Source organism: Rhinoderma darwinii, chromosome 2 (assembly GCF_050947455.1).
Source record: "Rhinoderma darwinii isolate aRhiDar2 chromosome 2, aRhiDar2.hap1, whole genome shotgun sequence".
Lineage (NCBI taxonomy): Eukaryota > Metazoa > Chordata > Amphibia > Anura > Rhinodermatidae > Rhinoderma > Rhinoderma darwinii.
The window spans coordinates 220,655,728-220,671,086 of NC_134688.1; the positions used below are offsets into that span (position 1 = coordinate 220,655,728).

Genomic DNA, 15,359 nt, shown 5'->3' on the forward strand with positions numbered 1-15,359 from the left:
AAGAGCCATAACTTTTTTATTTTTCCGCTGATGCAGCTGTATGAGGGCTTTTTTGGGCGCAACGACTTGTAGTTTTTATTTGTACAATTTTGGAGCGAATGCAACTTTCTGATCACGTTTTAGCAAAAAAAATTTAAGGCAGGATTCACAGAAAACAGCAATTCTTGCATTATTTTATTATTTTATTTCATATGGCGTTCGCCGTGCGGGTAAAATAATGTAATAACTTTATAGTTGCAGTCGTTACTGACACGGTGAAACCAAATATGTGTAACTTTATTTCTTTTTATTAGCCCGTTCCGTCTTTGGCCACTTTTGACCTTCCAGACAGAGCCTCATTTTTCAAATCTGACATGTTTCACTTTATAGGTTAATAACTTCGGAATGCTTTTAACTATCCAAGCGATTCCGAGACTGTTTTCTCGGAACAAATTGGACTTTATGTTCCTGGCAAAATTTGCTCGATACATTCAGTATTTAATTGTGAAAAACACCAAAATTTAGCGACAAATTTTAAAAATTAGCATTTTTCTAAATTTAAATGTTACTGCTTGTAAGACGGGCAGTTATACCACACAAAACTGTTGGTAATTAACATCCCCCATATGTCTAATTTAGATTGGTATTGTTTTTTGAACATCCTTTTATTTTTCTAGGACGTTACAAGGCTTAGAACTTTAGCAGCAATTTCTCACATTTTCAAGAAAATTTCAAAAGGCTATTTTTACAGGGACCAGATCAGATGTGAAGTGGCTTTGAGGGCCTTATATATTCGAAACCCCCAATAAGTCATCGCATTTTAAAAACGTCACCCCTCAAAGTATTCAAAACAGCATTTAGAAAGTTTCTTAAACCTTTAGACGTTTTACAGGAATTAAAGCAAAGAAGAGGTAAAATTTACAAAATTCCTTTTTTTTTTGCAGAAATTCAATTTTAATCAATTTTTTTTGTAACACAGAAAGTTTTACCAAAGAAATGCGACTCAATATTTATTGCCCTAATTTTGCAGTTTTAGGAAATATCCCACATGTGGCCCCAGCGTGCTAATGGACTGAAGCACCGGCCTCAGAATCAAAGGTGCACCAAGTGGATTTTGGGGCCTTCTTTTTATTAGAATATATTTTAGGAACCATGTCAGGTTTGAAGGACTCTTGCAGTGCCAAAACAGTGGAAATCCCCCAAAAGTGACCCCATTTGGGAAACTACACCCTCAAGGAAATTATCTAGAGATATAGTGAGCATTTTGACCCTACTGGTTTATTGCAGAAATTATTGGAAGTAGGCCGTGAAAACTAAAATGTTGGTTTAGCTATTTTTTTCTCATTTCCACAAGGACTAAAGGGGAAAAAGCACTGCAACATTTGTAAAGCAATTTCTCCCGAGTAAAACAATACCTCACATGTGGTCATAAACGGCTGCTTGGACACATGGCAGGGCTTAGAAGGGAAAGAGCGCCATTTGGCCTTTGGAGCTCCAATTTAGCAGGAATGGTTTGCGGAGGCCATGTCACATCTGCCAAGCTCCCGAGGGGACAAAACAGTGGAAACCCCCATAAGTGACCCCATTTTGGAAGCTACACCCATTGAGGAAATCTAGGGGTATAGTGAGCATATTGACCGCATAGTTTTTTTGCAGAAAATATTAGAAATAGGCGGTGAAAATAAAAAACTACATTTTTCAAAGAAAATGTAGGTTTAGCAAATTTTTTCTCATTTCCATAAGGACTAAGGCCTCATTCACACGGCAGAGTTTCCCGGCCGGGTGCCGGCCGTTCATAAATCGGCCGGCACCCGGCTGCATTAGGAATAATAGACCCCTAATGGGGCTATTCACACGACCGATTTTTTGACGGCCGGGAAATCCGGCCGTCAAAAAATAGGACATGCTCTATCTTCGCCCGGGTACCCGGCCGCCCGGCTTCCATAGAAGTCTATGGGGCCGGGTATTACACGGCCATCACCGGAATGTGTTCCGAGTGATGGCCGGGTTTCCCGGCGCTTGCGCTCTATCTCCTCCTCCTCACAGCGCAGAGTGCATGTGAGGAGGAGGAGTTGATGCCATTCTGACGAATGGCATCGCTGTACACTGTGTGGCAGGGCCGGGGTGTACAGCAGGTGGAAGGGAGCGCTGCGCTGGCTCCCTTCCCCTGCTTGAAAAGCACCCTGGCCCGGCGACACCTTCGATGGCGCCGCTAGCAGCTGCTGCTGCTGCGGCTGCTACTACCGTAGCAACGCCACTATAGCAGAGCGGGGAGGTATCTCCCCGCTCTGCTATGTGCTAGCCGCACTTTAGCTCCTTGAAGGAGCGGAATCCCCGTGTTTTCAGGGATTCCGCTCCTGGACAGAGCGCTTGATGTCTCTGTCCATATCTGGGCAGTGACATCAGGGGAAACTCCTGAAGCGGAATCCCCGAACACATGGGGATTCCCCTTCAGGAGTTGCCGCTGATGTCACTGTCCGGATCTGCCCGGCCCGGCACGGATGCAAAACTTTATGCAAACCGGCCGGGCAGAATGGCCGATTTTACCGGCCGGCACTCGGGCTCGGGAACGACCCATTCGTGTGAATCCCGCCTAAAGGATAAAAGCACAACAAAATTTGTAAAACAATTTCTCCCGAGTAAAACAATACCCCATATGTGATCATAAACGGCTGTTTGGACACACGACAGGGTTTAGAAGGGAAAGAGCGCCATTTGGCTTTTGTAGCTCAAATTTAGTAGGAATGGTTTGCGGAGACCATGTCACATTTGCAAAGCCCCCGAGGGACCAAAACAGTGAAAACACAAAAAAAATGACACCATTTAGGAAACTACACCCCTTGGGGAATTCATCTACTGGTGTAGTGAGAATTTTTCACCTCACAGGTGTTTCATGGAATGAATTAGAATTGGGCAGTAAAATTAAAAACAAGCCCTTTTCTTCAATTAGACGTAGATTTATTTATTTTCTCATCAAATAAAAGAAAAAAAGAACCCCAACATTTGTAAAGCAATTTCTCCAGAGTATGGCAATACCCCATTTGTGGTCATAAAATGCTGTTTGGGCATACAGTACGGCTCAGAAGGGAAAGAGCAGCATTTGTGTAGATTTTGCTGGATTGGTTTCTGGTTACCATAAAAAGAAAGCTCTCTAATTATTATGCTGTGTTTCAGAAACACCTTACATGTGGCCCTAATCTTTTGCCTGGAAATTTGACAGGGCTCAGGAGTGAAAGAGTACCATGCGAAATTGAGGCTTAATTTGGCGATTTACAAAGTATTGGTTCACAATTGCAGAGGCTCTGATGGGAAGCAATAATAGAAACCCCTGAGAAAAGACCGCATTATGGAAACTGCACCCATCAAGGCATTTATTAAGGGATTTAGTGAACATTTTCACCTCACAGGTCTTTTCCATAAATGATTGCGTTGAGGATGGTGCAAAGTAAAAATTTCTATTTTTCCCTAGATATGCCATTTCAGTGGCAAATATGTCGTGCCCAGCTTGCGCCACTGGAGACACACCCCAAAAATTGTTAAAGGGGTTCTCACGGGTATGGCGATGCCTTATATGTAGAAGTAAACTGCTGTTTGGGCATGCTGTAGGGTTCAGAAGGGAGCTAGCGCCATTTGGCTTTTGGAGCATGGTTTTGCTTGGTAGTAGTTTTGTTTGGAGTTTTACTGGTATTTCAGTTTATAATGTGGGGCATATGTAAGCTGAGCAGAGTACATCAGGGGCATAGTCATGTAATATACTAATGGGGTAAAAAGAAAAAAAAGACAATAATAAAAAAAACAAATCAAATAATCCATAGATGTGTGTTACACTGTGAAGTAATCCTTTCTGCACAGGCCGGTGTCGCACTGATAAATGTCATTCCTTATCCTCCGTTTGGTCCACACTCCGCACCTTTGCAGTTTGGGGAATTTTGCTGGGAATGTGTTGTCCTAGTATAATACGGGTGCCCTCGCTTCCAGCAGATATGTTTGGGCCCTACCGTTCCTGGTTCCCTTTTTTAGGGCCTTATAATTCGCCTCTTGAAACAGAAGAAATGTTCCCCTCGGGTCAGCACAACTGCATTTTTTTTCTTTCCTGGCTTATTGGAGCCTTAAAGCGTAACTGAACGTTCGATCAACTTTTTATTTTCTAGCAGCATGTGTAATATAAATATGTTTTGTAATATACAGGGTGGGTGTTGACCATGGCGGCCATTTTGAAGTCAGCCATTTTGTATCCAACTTTAGCTTTTTTAGTTAGTACTTTATTAATGAATTTTGGCTCCTTTTTGTGTTATATGTGTTTTAAATGGCCACTCTGAGACTTTTCTACCACATTTTATTTCTTGTATTTCTCCTGTTGCTAGCAGAAATCCATACACCGTTTGAATGTATCAGTGTACGAATTCTGCTGCATGTGAGTACAGGTGGGTGGTGGCCCCATCCTGACGTCAGATGTGCACACCCCCATCATGATGTCAGGAAGGTATCTCTGCATCTATACACTACACAGTTCTCTAGCAGCAGAGCGCATGGAAGAGACTGTGTGCACTGGTCTCTGTGCCTGCATGATTATCCCCCTTCTCTCCGGCAAAGACTGTCAGGACACTGTAATCTGAGCTGCTAATTAGCATGAGATAAGACTAGGACTGCTCCCCCCCTGTCTTATCTTCCCTGCACTTGCCAGGGAAAGTGAAAAGAAAAACTCTGATTGCTTTCTTCTTGAGTGTTCAGAGATATTTACATCTCTGTATATAATGGGTTGTGCTGTGCATAGCTCAGTGCACGCTCACAGTAGTGTAGTGATCACCTCAGAGTTCACTGCCCATGAAAGATACAGACAGATCGTAACATCACACACAGCAAGACACGCCCCTAGACACACCCCTAGCAACTGGCCAGAATCAGGAAGTTGTGAGAAAATAGATGTGGATGGTATCACAAGAAAAAAAGCTGCAAAAAAGGTACTTTGAAGTGAAAAAAATTGCTAGGAGTAACGTATTCACATAGAGGGACATAATAGCAGTTTAAATATTTTTTTTTGCGAAAGTTTAGCTACGCTTTAACTAATTTTATCTTTTGATAGACGTAGTGGTATGAGGACTATTTTTGCGGGATGAGCTGTAGTTTTTATTGGTACCATTTTGGGGTAAATGCGACTTTTTGATCACTTTTTATCTAATTTTGTGGGAGGCCAGGTGATCAAAAAACTTCAACTCTGGCATAGTTGTTTTTTTTTTATACAGGGTTCACTATGCGTTCTAAATTACATGTCAACTTCATTCTGCGGGTCAGTACGATTCTGGCAATACCTAATTTATAGCACTTGTTTATGTTTTACAACTTTTTGCACAATAAAATCACTTTTGTAAAAAGAATGTATTTTTTCTGTCGCCAAGTTTTGAGAACCATAACTTTTTAATTTTTTCGTTGACAGAGCTGTACGAGGGCTTGTTTTTTGAGAGATGAGCTATAGTTTTTATAGGTAGCATTTTTGGATACTTGCGACTTTTTGATCACTTTTTATTCCAATATTTGTAGGACAAAGTGACCAAAAACCAGAAAATGTATTTTTCGATAATAAAGGACTTGATAAGGGAAAAGGGCGATTGTATTTTATTTTATTACTTGAAACTTTTATTATATGTTTTAAAACTTTTATTCACACTTTTTTTTTTTTTTTAAGTCCCACTAGGGGACTTGAAGGTCCTACCGTCTGATTTTTTTTTTCTAATACATTGCAATACTACCTATGTAGTGCAATGTTTTAGATTGGTCAGTCATTTACTGACAGCAAGCCGATTTGGCTTCCGTAATGGCAGAGCAGGAGGCCATTGTTAGGCCTCCTGTTGCCATAGCAGCAGTTGGCAGCCCTGATTGCATGGCAGGGCTGCCGATCTGCTGGCAACCTCTAAGATGCAGCGATCACTTTCGATCGCTGCATCTAAGGGATTAACAGCAGGGATCGAAGCTAGCTGTGGTTCCTGCCGTTATAGGTTGATGTCAGCTGTAACATACAGCTGACATTCACCGCAGATGACGCCGACTCAGCTCCTGAGCCGGCCCCATCTTGCCATCGGCTACGGAAGCCTTTAGGCCCCGCCTCCAGGCTGAGGCCTGAACGGCTTCCATGCTAGGCAAACCGGGAGGCCAGTATTAGGCCTCCAGTTGCCATTGCAGCCACCGGAACTAAATTTCTGTCCCCGCCATTACAGCCGGATGTCAGCTGTAATACATCGCTGACATGCGGTGATGATGGCACCGACTCAGCTTCTGAGCCGGTGCCATCCATTTGTCGTATGTATACGGCAAAATGCGGGAAGCACTAGTTTTCCATGACGTATCCATTACGACAAATGTCGGGAAGGGGTTAATAATAATAAAGCATTTTGTAAGGGGAAAAAGTGTGTTTTTCATTTATTTTTCACTTATTTATTTATTAAACTTTTTTGTAACTTTTTTTACTAGTCCCACTAGGGGACTTCACAATGCGATCATTTATAATACACTGCGATCATCTATAATACACTGCAATACTTCTGTATTGCAGTGTATTACTGCCGGTCTGTGTAAAACGGACAGGCATCTGCTGGGCCATGACTCTGGCATGGCCCAGCAGGCATTAACTAGAGGCAGACCTGTGGGCCTTTATTAGGCCCCCGGCTGCCATAGAAGACACTGGCACTCTGCTATCTTATCGCAGGATGCCGGTGGGGTGAGAGAGGGAGCTCCCTCCCTCTCCCCAAAACCACTCAGATGCTATTGAGCAGTTGGCATCTGAGGGATTAAATGAAGGAGATCGATATGGATATCGATCTCGCCCATTAGAGCAGGGCTGCTCCCAGCAATCCGCTACCAGAGGTACCTGAGAGCAGGGAGATTTAACGGCTCCCTGCTCTGTTTATTTATTATGACGCAGCACAGTAAATAGGCTACTGCATCAGAATAAACACCTATAGGCGGTCATTAACGGGTTAAGACTTTTTTTTGCTCAACTGATTGATTTTTACTATAGCTACAGCTGCAGTCCAAAGGCACCTGCAGGCACCAGCCAATCCCACCCCTAGTCCCTGCCTGTCAAGTATACAGCTACAACACTCCAATACTTCATACAACACAGTCATCAAGTATGTTTTCTTCACTTAAATTCCTTTAAGTAGAGAATCATTTTTAAAGTAATAGAGGATTCTAAAGACAAGAATATTGAAATGTTACAAATATATCTAATTCGGTAAAAAAAAACACAAAAAAACACACAAAAAAAAAACCACCTACCAAACTTTTTACTGAACAGCTGATCAACAATTTTTCTTAATTTCGTTATCCTCGTATACCACTCTTCTTTCACTAGGAATGACCGTGAAATTAATTTCAAGTGAATAACATAATATGTATCTAAAATGTAACGCATCATATAAAAAAACGTGACAGTAAATATAACACCATATTACCTCCTGGAGCGGTCCTTTCAATGGTTATGGCTTCTCTGGTAGTATTCAGAAGTTCTGGTCTAATAAGATATTTTTTTAAGACAATGTTACTCTCATATGCTCTTATAATTTAAGGGATTCAAAAAGATCATTAACAAAACACAAAGTCCCAAAGAAAAAAAAATATGCAAAGTGGAATATCCAGGATGACTAGTGTGTCCTTCTCAGACAAAATGAACTATGAATGGAAAATTAATAAGGATATATGAGGGGAAAGTAGAATGAACCTGATCATATTTGCAGCTTGCAAAAGTTAGGAAATGTTAAAAGCGATGTACACCTTTGAATGTTGTTTTGTTTTTATTTAATGTATTTTGTGATTCTAAGCACTTTTTACAATACAGCTTCTATTATGTATCCTGTATACATTGAATCGGCTGAGAGATAACGATACAGCTTCTGTCAGTTTAGCTGGACTGGCAGTTTGGCCTAAGAGCGGGTCCTGTGTGTCTCTGACACACAGGATCCAACTGATATCGATCACGTCTAAGTTCACACAGGTGTTTAATAGACAAATTTTTTTGTTCAAAAATATGTAGTTTTAGTTCAAAATTTGTAATTTTCACAAAATAATTCAGAAGGTAAAGCACTCTAAATATTGTTAAGCAATATCTACTGAGAACAGAAATACCCCATATGTGGTCATAAACTGCTGCCTGGGCACAGGGCAGGGCTCAGAAGGGAAGGAGCTTCATTAGGTTTTGGAGTGCACATTTTAGTGGATTGGTTTTCTGGCGCCATGCCACATGTGCAAAGCCCCTGAGTACAGTAAAAAACCCTAAAAAGTGACCCTATTTAGAAAACTACACCACTCAAGGAATTCATCTAAGGGTGTAGTAAGCCTTTTGAGCCCGCAGGTGTTTCAGCAAATTTATTAGATTGGGTCATGAAAATGGAAACAATTTTTTAAAATTTTAATTTCACAAGGACTATAGGAGAAAGAGCACCCCAACATTTGTTACGCAATTTCTCCTGAATATAGTAATACACCACATGTGGCCATAAACTGCTGTTTGGGCACATTGCAGGGCTCAGAATGGAAGGAGCACCATTAAGCTTTTATAGAGCGCAGAATTTGCTGAAATGGTTTGCAGGCAGAATGTCACTACAGAAGTGACTCCATTTTGGAAACTATACCCCTCAAGTAATTAATCTAGGGGTGTAGGGGGAATTTTGACTCCACCTATGTTTTATAGATTTTATTAAAATTGGACGGTGAAAATGAATTATTTTTTTTTTCTTAATAATATGTCGTTTTAGCTCAAGATTTTTCAATTTCACCTGGAATACAGGAGAAAATGCACACCAAAATGTATTACCCAATTTCACCAAAGTAAGGAAATACCCCATAGGTGGTTGTTAGCTGCTGTTTGGATACACAGCAGAGCTCAAAAGGGAAAGAGCGCAATTTGATTTTTGGAGTTCAGATTTTACTGGAATGGATTTTGGACGCCATGTTGCCTTGCCCTGAGGTACCAGTACAGTGGTAACCCCAAGAAGTGACCCCATTTTGGAAACACAACCCCTCAAGGAATTAATCTTGAGGTGTAGTGAGCATGTTGACCCCCACAGTTGTTTTGCAGAACTTAGTGTGCACTGGATGTTGCAGAGTGAAAACTGCAATTTTTCTAAAGATATGCCATGTTAGTAGGGCTGGGCAATTATGACCTAAATCAAAATCATCATTAAAGGGAAGGTATCACGATAAAAAAATTTTTTTTATATGTTTTTGCTTTTAGTATGTTATTAAAATACATTTTATTTATTTGTGTTTTACTTTTTTCTTTCTTTTACTTCTCTATGGGGGCTGCCATTTTTTTTCATCTCTGTATGTGTCGATTAACGACACATACAGAGATGGAATACGGCACATACATCCATATAGTGAATGCGAACGGGAGCCGTTCCATTCACTATAGCGTACGCTGTCTGTGTGGGAACGGCGCATGCACCACTCCCACACAGTCAAAAAGGAAGGTCTTCGGCCGAGCGACATCCGGCGCCATTAACATGTGGAGTGGAAGCCGCGGCCGGACAGTAAGATGCCTACTTCCGGTCGCGGCTTCCGTCCATATGTTCAGAAGCAAGGACTAGCAGCGGAGGGAGCAGCGGCGGCAGGAGCAGGTAAGTTATGTTTGTGTTATACTGTGTGATTACCACTGTATCTAATCCTCCTACACTGTACATTCGCGCAAAAAATGGCGGCACACAGTGTAGGAGGTTTGAACATTCAACCCCCTCCTTTCTCCTGGCACTAGCCAGGATAAAGGAGGGGGGATTGTTTGAGTACACTAGAGCGAGTGTGTCTTCTCCAATTTTGCAGCATAAAGCAATGAGGTTGCTTTACCACATGCCAATGCTGCAATTTTGGGAATTGCTCCCTCTAGTGACCAGCATATGGAAATGTTATAAATTGGAATCTAATTTATAATATTTCCTGACTTGTGAAAAAATAAAAAAAATTAGAACAATGTGTAATCATTTATATACTAACAGTTTAACTAAAAAAAATAATATTTTTCTAGCGACACATTCCCTTTAAGTGAACATGTAACCCCGATTACGATTAATGAACTATTATTTAGGCCACACTTCTTGTTGAATATATCGCTCCCCCTATTTGCATGTTACACTGTTAAATTAATATTTATCCCGAGCCTGCTGTATACTACTGTAAATAATACACCGCCTTGCACTGCCCCCACACAGTATAATACCCCATAGCTGCCCCACACATTATAATGCCCCTATATCTGCCCCCACACCTTATAATGCCTGTATAACCGCCTCCACACAGTGTAATGCCCCTATAGCTGCCCCCACACAGTATAATGCCACCATAGCTGCCCCTACACAGTATGCCACCATAGCTGTCCCTACACAGTATGCCACCATAGCTTCCCCTATACAGTATAATGCCACCATAGCTGTCCCCAGTGTATAATGCCGCCCATAGCTACCACCACACAGTATAATGCCCCCAAACTGTCCTCCACACAGTATAATGCCCCCCACACAGTATAATGCCCCATAACTGCCCTCCACACAGTATAATACCCCCATAGCTGCCTCTACATAATATAATGCCCCATACCAGACTTCCACGCAGTATAATGCCCCTATGGCTACCCTCACACAGTATAATGCCTCCATACCTGCACCCCACATAGCACAAAGTCCCCCAAAGCCGTCCCCATGCTGTATAATGCCCCCGCAGCTGCCCCCAATAGTGCCTGATAAAAATAATATACATACTCACCTAACCCCGTTCCAATGACGAGTGGAGGAAATCCTTCTGCTCCTCTGGTCTGTGCAGCTCAGCGCAGACAGGCGCGATGACGTCACTGCCTCGCATCCAACGATTCAAAGGTGAATGGTAGAGCAGGGACCTTACGTTCCCGTGCTCTACCATTGGATTCTACTGTATCTGTGTCCTGAAGATGCAGATACAGTTTAAACTGGGAGAAAATAATTTATAAGACCTAAATTTGCAAGATGATTTTGATTAATTGCGCTGAATTTAGATTTTGATTATTTTTCGATTAATTGCCCAGCCCTACAAATTAGTGCCCAATATGTGGTGCCCAGCTTGTGCCACTGTGGAAAAAATGCTCTCTTATTATTATGCAGTGTTTTCGGATTTTTAGAAACACCCTAGATGTAGCCATAATCTTTTGCATGGACATACAACTCAGGAGTAAAAAAGCACATTGCGCATTTGAGGACTAATTTTGTGATTTACATAGTATTGGTTCACAATTGAAGCCCCGAAAGGTGGCCGCATTTTAAAATCCCCACCCCTCAAGGCATCCATCTAGTGGTTTAGTGAGCATTTTGACCCCACAGGTGTTTTCCAGAAATGAGTGCTCAATGGATGTTGCAGGGTGAAAATTGCAATTTTTCCACAGAAATGTCGTTTTAGTGCCAAATATGTTGTGCACACACCAAAGACGGCGAAACATGTTTTGGGGGGGGGGGGGGGGGAGGCTGTGAATTTTATTTAAATGAGGCATCCTGCTAGCAAATAATAACCTCATAATACAGTAAACGTCAGTTGCTTGGTTAATACAATATACAGCGCCTCAATAACTACACTGACGGCAGCAGATTCCAATTACGTCATCTGCACTAACTGTCTTAGCTATTGGACGGCATTGGGTTTTAAATCCTTTTGTGGCCTTTTTTCATTTAATTACTAAACGTTACATTTTATTATTTCATGATTATGTAGTTAGGTTGCATGGGAAAAAGGCATTTTTTGTCAGCTACTAGGGTCCAAGATATTTTTTCTGCAGCTTGTACCAATCGTGACTCACATCCCATAAATAGTTAAGCAGGTTTTCCTTAGTACTGTAATACCCCATATGCGGTCATAAACTGCGGAGGGCTCTGAGGGACCGCCATTTTTCTTTTAGGGTGTGGATTTTGCTTAATAGTAGTTTTGTTTGGAGATTTACTTGTGTTTCAGTTTAGAATGTTGGGTCGTATGTAAGCTGGGCAGAGTACATCAGGGCATAATGCAGTGGTATAATAATTGGGTAAATAAATAAAAAAAGTTAATCTATGGATGTTTAGTACGCTTTGAAGCAATCCTATATGCACAGGTAAGGACTTTCAGGGCAGGTTTTGCACGGATAAATGTTATCCATTCTCAACCTCTTTTGGAACGCACCCTGCACCTTTTTTTGGGTCCTTTCCTTGTTTGCAGTTTGGGGATTTTTGCTGGAAAGTGTTGCCCTAGTACAATATGGGTGGCCTTGCTTCCAGCTGAGATGATAACATTGTATATGTAAAAGCGCGGTACGCCGGACTCCTTCCACACAGCGCTCTGCATCACGCGGAAATGCTCACTGTGAGAGTACACAGAAAGTACTCCACAGACAGACAGAAGTGACAGACTGCTGAAATCAGTGGGTCTGACAGTACTTTATGCTGCCCTCAGCGAGGGGAGCATAAATGACCTGACAGGTCTCCTTTAAACATATTCTTGTCCTCAATATATGCAAACTGCATAAAACTATGAGATTTGGGAACTATAATGAACATACTTTTTGATGACATATTGGATCCTTTCTCTTGCCAGCAATATTCTTTCAAGACGTGGTATTCCATAAGTTGACGGTCTCCTAAATGGGATTCCTTCAGGCAGCCCGTCCACATAAAGGTCTTCTGAATTAGACTGGAAAAGGTGATATGGAATGGATACCGGGCCACTCACATTTATGGCTTCAGCTTTTAAGGAAAATACATAAACACAGTTTTCATCATTATAAGATGCTGAACTGAACAAAAATGTTACTTATAAAATAAATCTATGTTTAGAAGATGGCATCTTTGAGCAGTTAAGAATTTGTGAGCTTTAATAAAAAATCAATTATGCGTGATATATTTTTAATAAACCTTAATGTTATATATGAATGCTGATTGTATAAATGTATACTGGGTGGAAATGCCGTTTAACATGTACACAGTCAACCAAATGAAAGAGTACAATGCAATTGGGAATTAAAAAGCTGCATTGGGAAAGCGAAGAGTGTATTGCCAAATCATGACTGTGTGCAAATTGGATTTCAGTTTACAAATGAGGAGATGATTGTTTTGGAAATGTGCTTCCGTTCAGGCCCTTTTACACGGGCCAATTTTCGGGCAGTGTTCATAGAACGCTCGTTCGCTATCATTGCCATGTGTAAACAGGGCAGCGATCAGCCGATGAACTATCAAACGCTCGTTAATCGGCTGATTGTATCATTTTAAATGCCTTAAATATTATTTTTGTCGGTAGACCTGATAGAAACGTATGGGGATGAGGGATCGTAATAACAATCGCTCGTCCCTGTACATATCTCCTTGTGAAAGGAGCAAACGAGCGCGATCAACGAGCGGTCTCGTTGATCTGTGCTCGCTTTTCCCAGTCCGCGTCAGGCCGTGTAAGAGGACCCTTAGTTCTTTATGCGTCAAGTTTATTTAGCTTTTTAACGGCGATAATACGTAGCATGCTTCACTATTCTATCCAGTAAAGAAAAAAGCAGAAACTTGAAAGACCAGTTATACGTTTTTTATGTTTCCTTTCAGGGTAGCATAGCCTGGTGGGATTGTAGTTCACACTCTAACTAATGTATAGAAGCAGTGGAGACCACGTGTAAGTAATTCAGAGGTTGTGAATGTTGTATAGTCCCAGACATAATATTAGCAAAACCTTGGAATCAGATAAAAGGCAGTTGTTGAGATTTTGAATGAATCTCCCACTCAGAGAATCTGTATTGTGGAGGTTGTATCCAGCATAGCATTGTCAGACCGGTCGTGTTATACATTTATAGTAACATACAATATTTAACATACCATACTGTTTTTCAAACAATTCTTCCACTTGTTTTCTTAGTTCAGTAATTCTTGCGTTCCATTTCTCTGAAAATAGATTGAAATGAAAATTTAAAGGAGACAACTGTAAGTTGAAAGCGGCTTTCATATCACAGACCATTTTTTTTTCAGAGAAATGTCCGCTCCCTCTCCAATAAAGTACACGTGATATACAAATACAGCCAAGCGCGTTCACTTGGTTGTTTCATATCTCCCATTCACTCTAATGGAGAATGATCATGCAGGTATGGCCATTTCTGTGGTATGAATTTAGACTCTCATTCTCAGGATCAGTGAAGGTCCCACAGGTCAGACCCCCACCAACCAGACTTTCATAGCATTCCTATTCAAAAAGAGTAGGGGTCCCATTTTCGTTACTACCTTCATTTTTTCCGTTTGCCTTTTATTTTTATGTAGCTATAACATAGCTTATCGAGAGAGGTCTGGTTTTGTGTTGCAGAAGTTCTAGATTTGCATTATTTTAGGATACACATAAGTTAGCATTTAATTTATATAAATTTTTGTTCAACACCGAATTATAAAAAAGTGATTTTGCAATAGTTTTTTTTTTATGCCATTTATCGCACATCATAAAGAACACATTAAATAAGTTGTACAGATTATTATGGTGATACAAAATATGTATGTTCTTTTACTATTTTGTGACTTTTATTTAATGGAAAAGAATTGTGTTTCTTAACTTTTTCCTTATGCAAATTTTTTTAAATAATTTTATATTTGATCCATCTGGGAATCTTAAAGGGGTTGTACAGAATTAGAAAAACATGACTAATTTATTTTAGAAACAGCACCACATCTGTCCATAGGTTGTCTCTGGTATTGCAGTTTAACGCCATTGTTTTTCTAATGCTGGACAACCCTTCAACATTTCTTTTATTTTTTTAACTGTAATGTACTGACATTGTTAGGCTACTACATTATGCCTGTGCACAATAGTATGCACATGTATCTGTTAGGGTACACCTAAAATATTTCCTGATAGGCATAGTTACAGGACATTCCTGGTGGATTTGTTATAGGCCCCAGGCTTTTATTATATAGGAAAATCCAGGAGATCCCATGGCCAAGGTTCACAGTGAAAGGACAGCATCGCAATCAACACTGACGGTGGTGCCAAGAGAATTACATGGCCGAGAACAGATTTATGTGACCTTAGCTATTGCGATCATGTCTGTCAGAATAGCAGGGAAATACCTACTGCTGATGGAGTACATTTAGATCCAAATGCGGGGAGCAGTTAATATTGTATTGTCATTAGAACAAGTTCATTAAAAGGGCAGCAGATCTGTGGGTAAGTTGAATGCCCCACTACTTCCTTCCAGGCATAGCAGCAGATTACATGCAAAGCAGCCTGTATTCTGTGAATGGAGTTATTACAGAAAATGCCATGATGTGTGAACGGACATTGCAACAGCACCTGTGAGATGAACAGTCACAGAGCACAGACTGATAGAAATTGCTGATAGAACAGGCATGTGTGCTTACTATCAGAATGTATTATTGGTATTGCCGTGC

General features: G+C 40.9%; 1 protein-coding gene across 2 annotated transcripts in view; it reads right to left on the reverse strand.

The window, feature by feature from the left end:
- The window catches only part of GTF2I (general transcription factor IIi), a 93,356-nt gene that overhangs the window by 57,112 nt on the left and 20,885 nt on the right, over positions 1 to 15,359 (reverse strand). For both annotated transcript variants that reach the window (XM_075852870.1, XM_075852869.1), the window contains exons 12-15: positions 13,806 to 13,871; positions 12,515 to 12,698; positions 7,428 to 7,486; positions 7,252 to 7,323 (exon numbers count right to left, since the gene is read on the reverse strand). In XM_075852870.1, the coding sequence (XP_075708985.1) occupies positions 7,252 to 7,323; positions 7,428 to 7,486; positions 12,515 to 12,698; positions 13,806 to 13,871 (381 nt within the window). The remainder of the gene's footprint in view (positions 1 to 7,251; positions 7,324 to 7,427; positions 7,487 to 12,514; positions 12,699 to 13,805; positions 13,872 to 15,359) is intronic.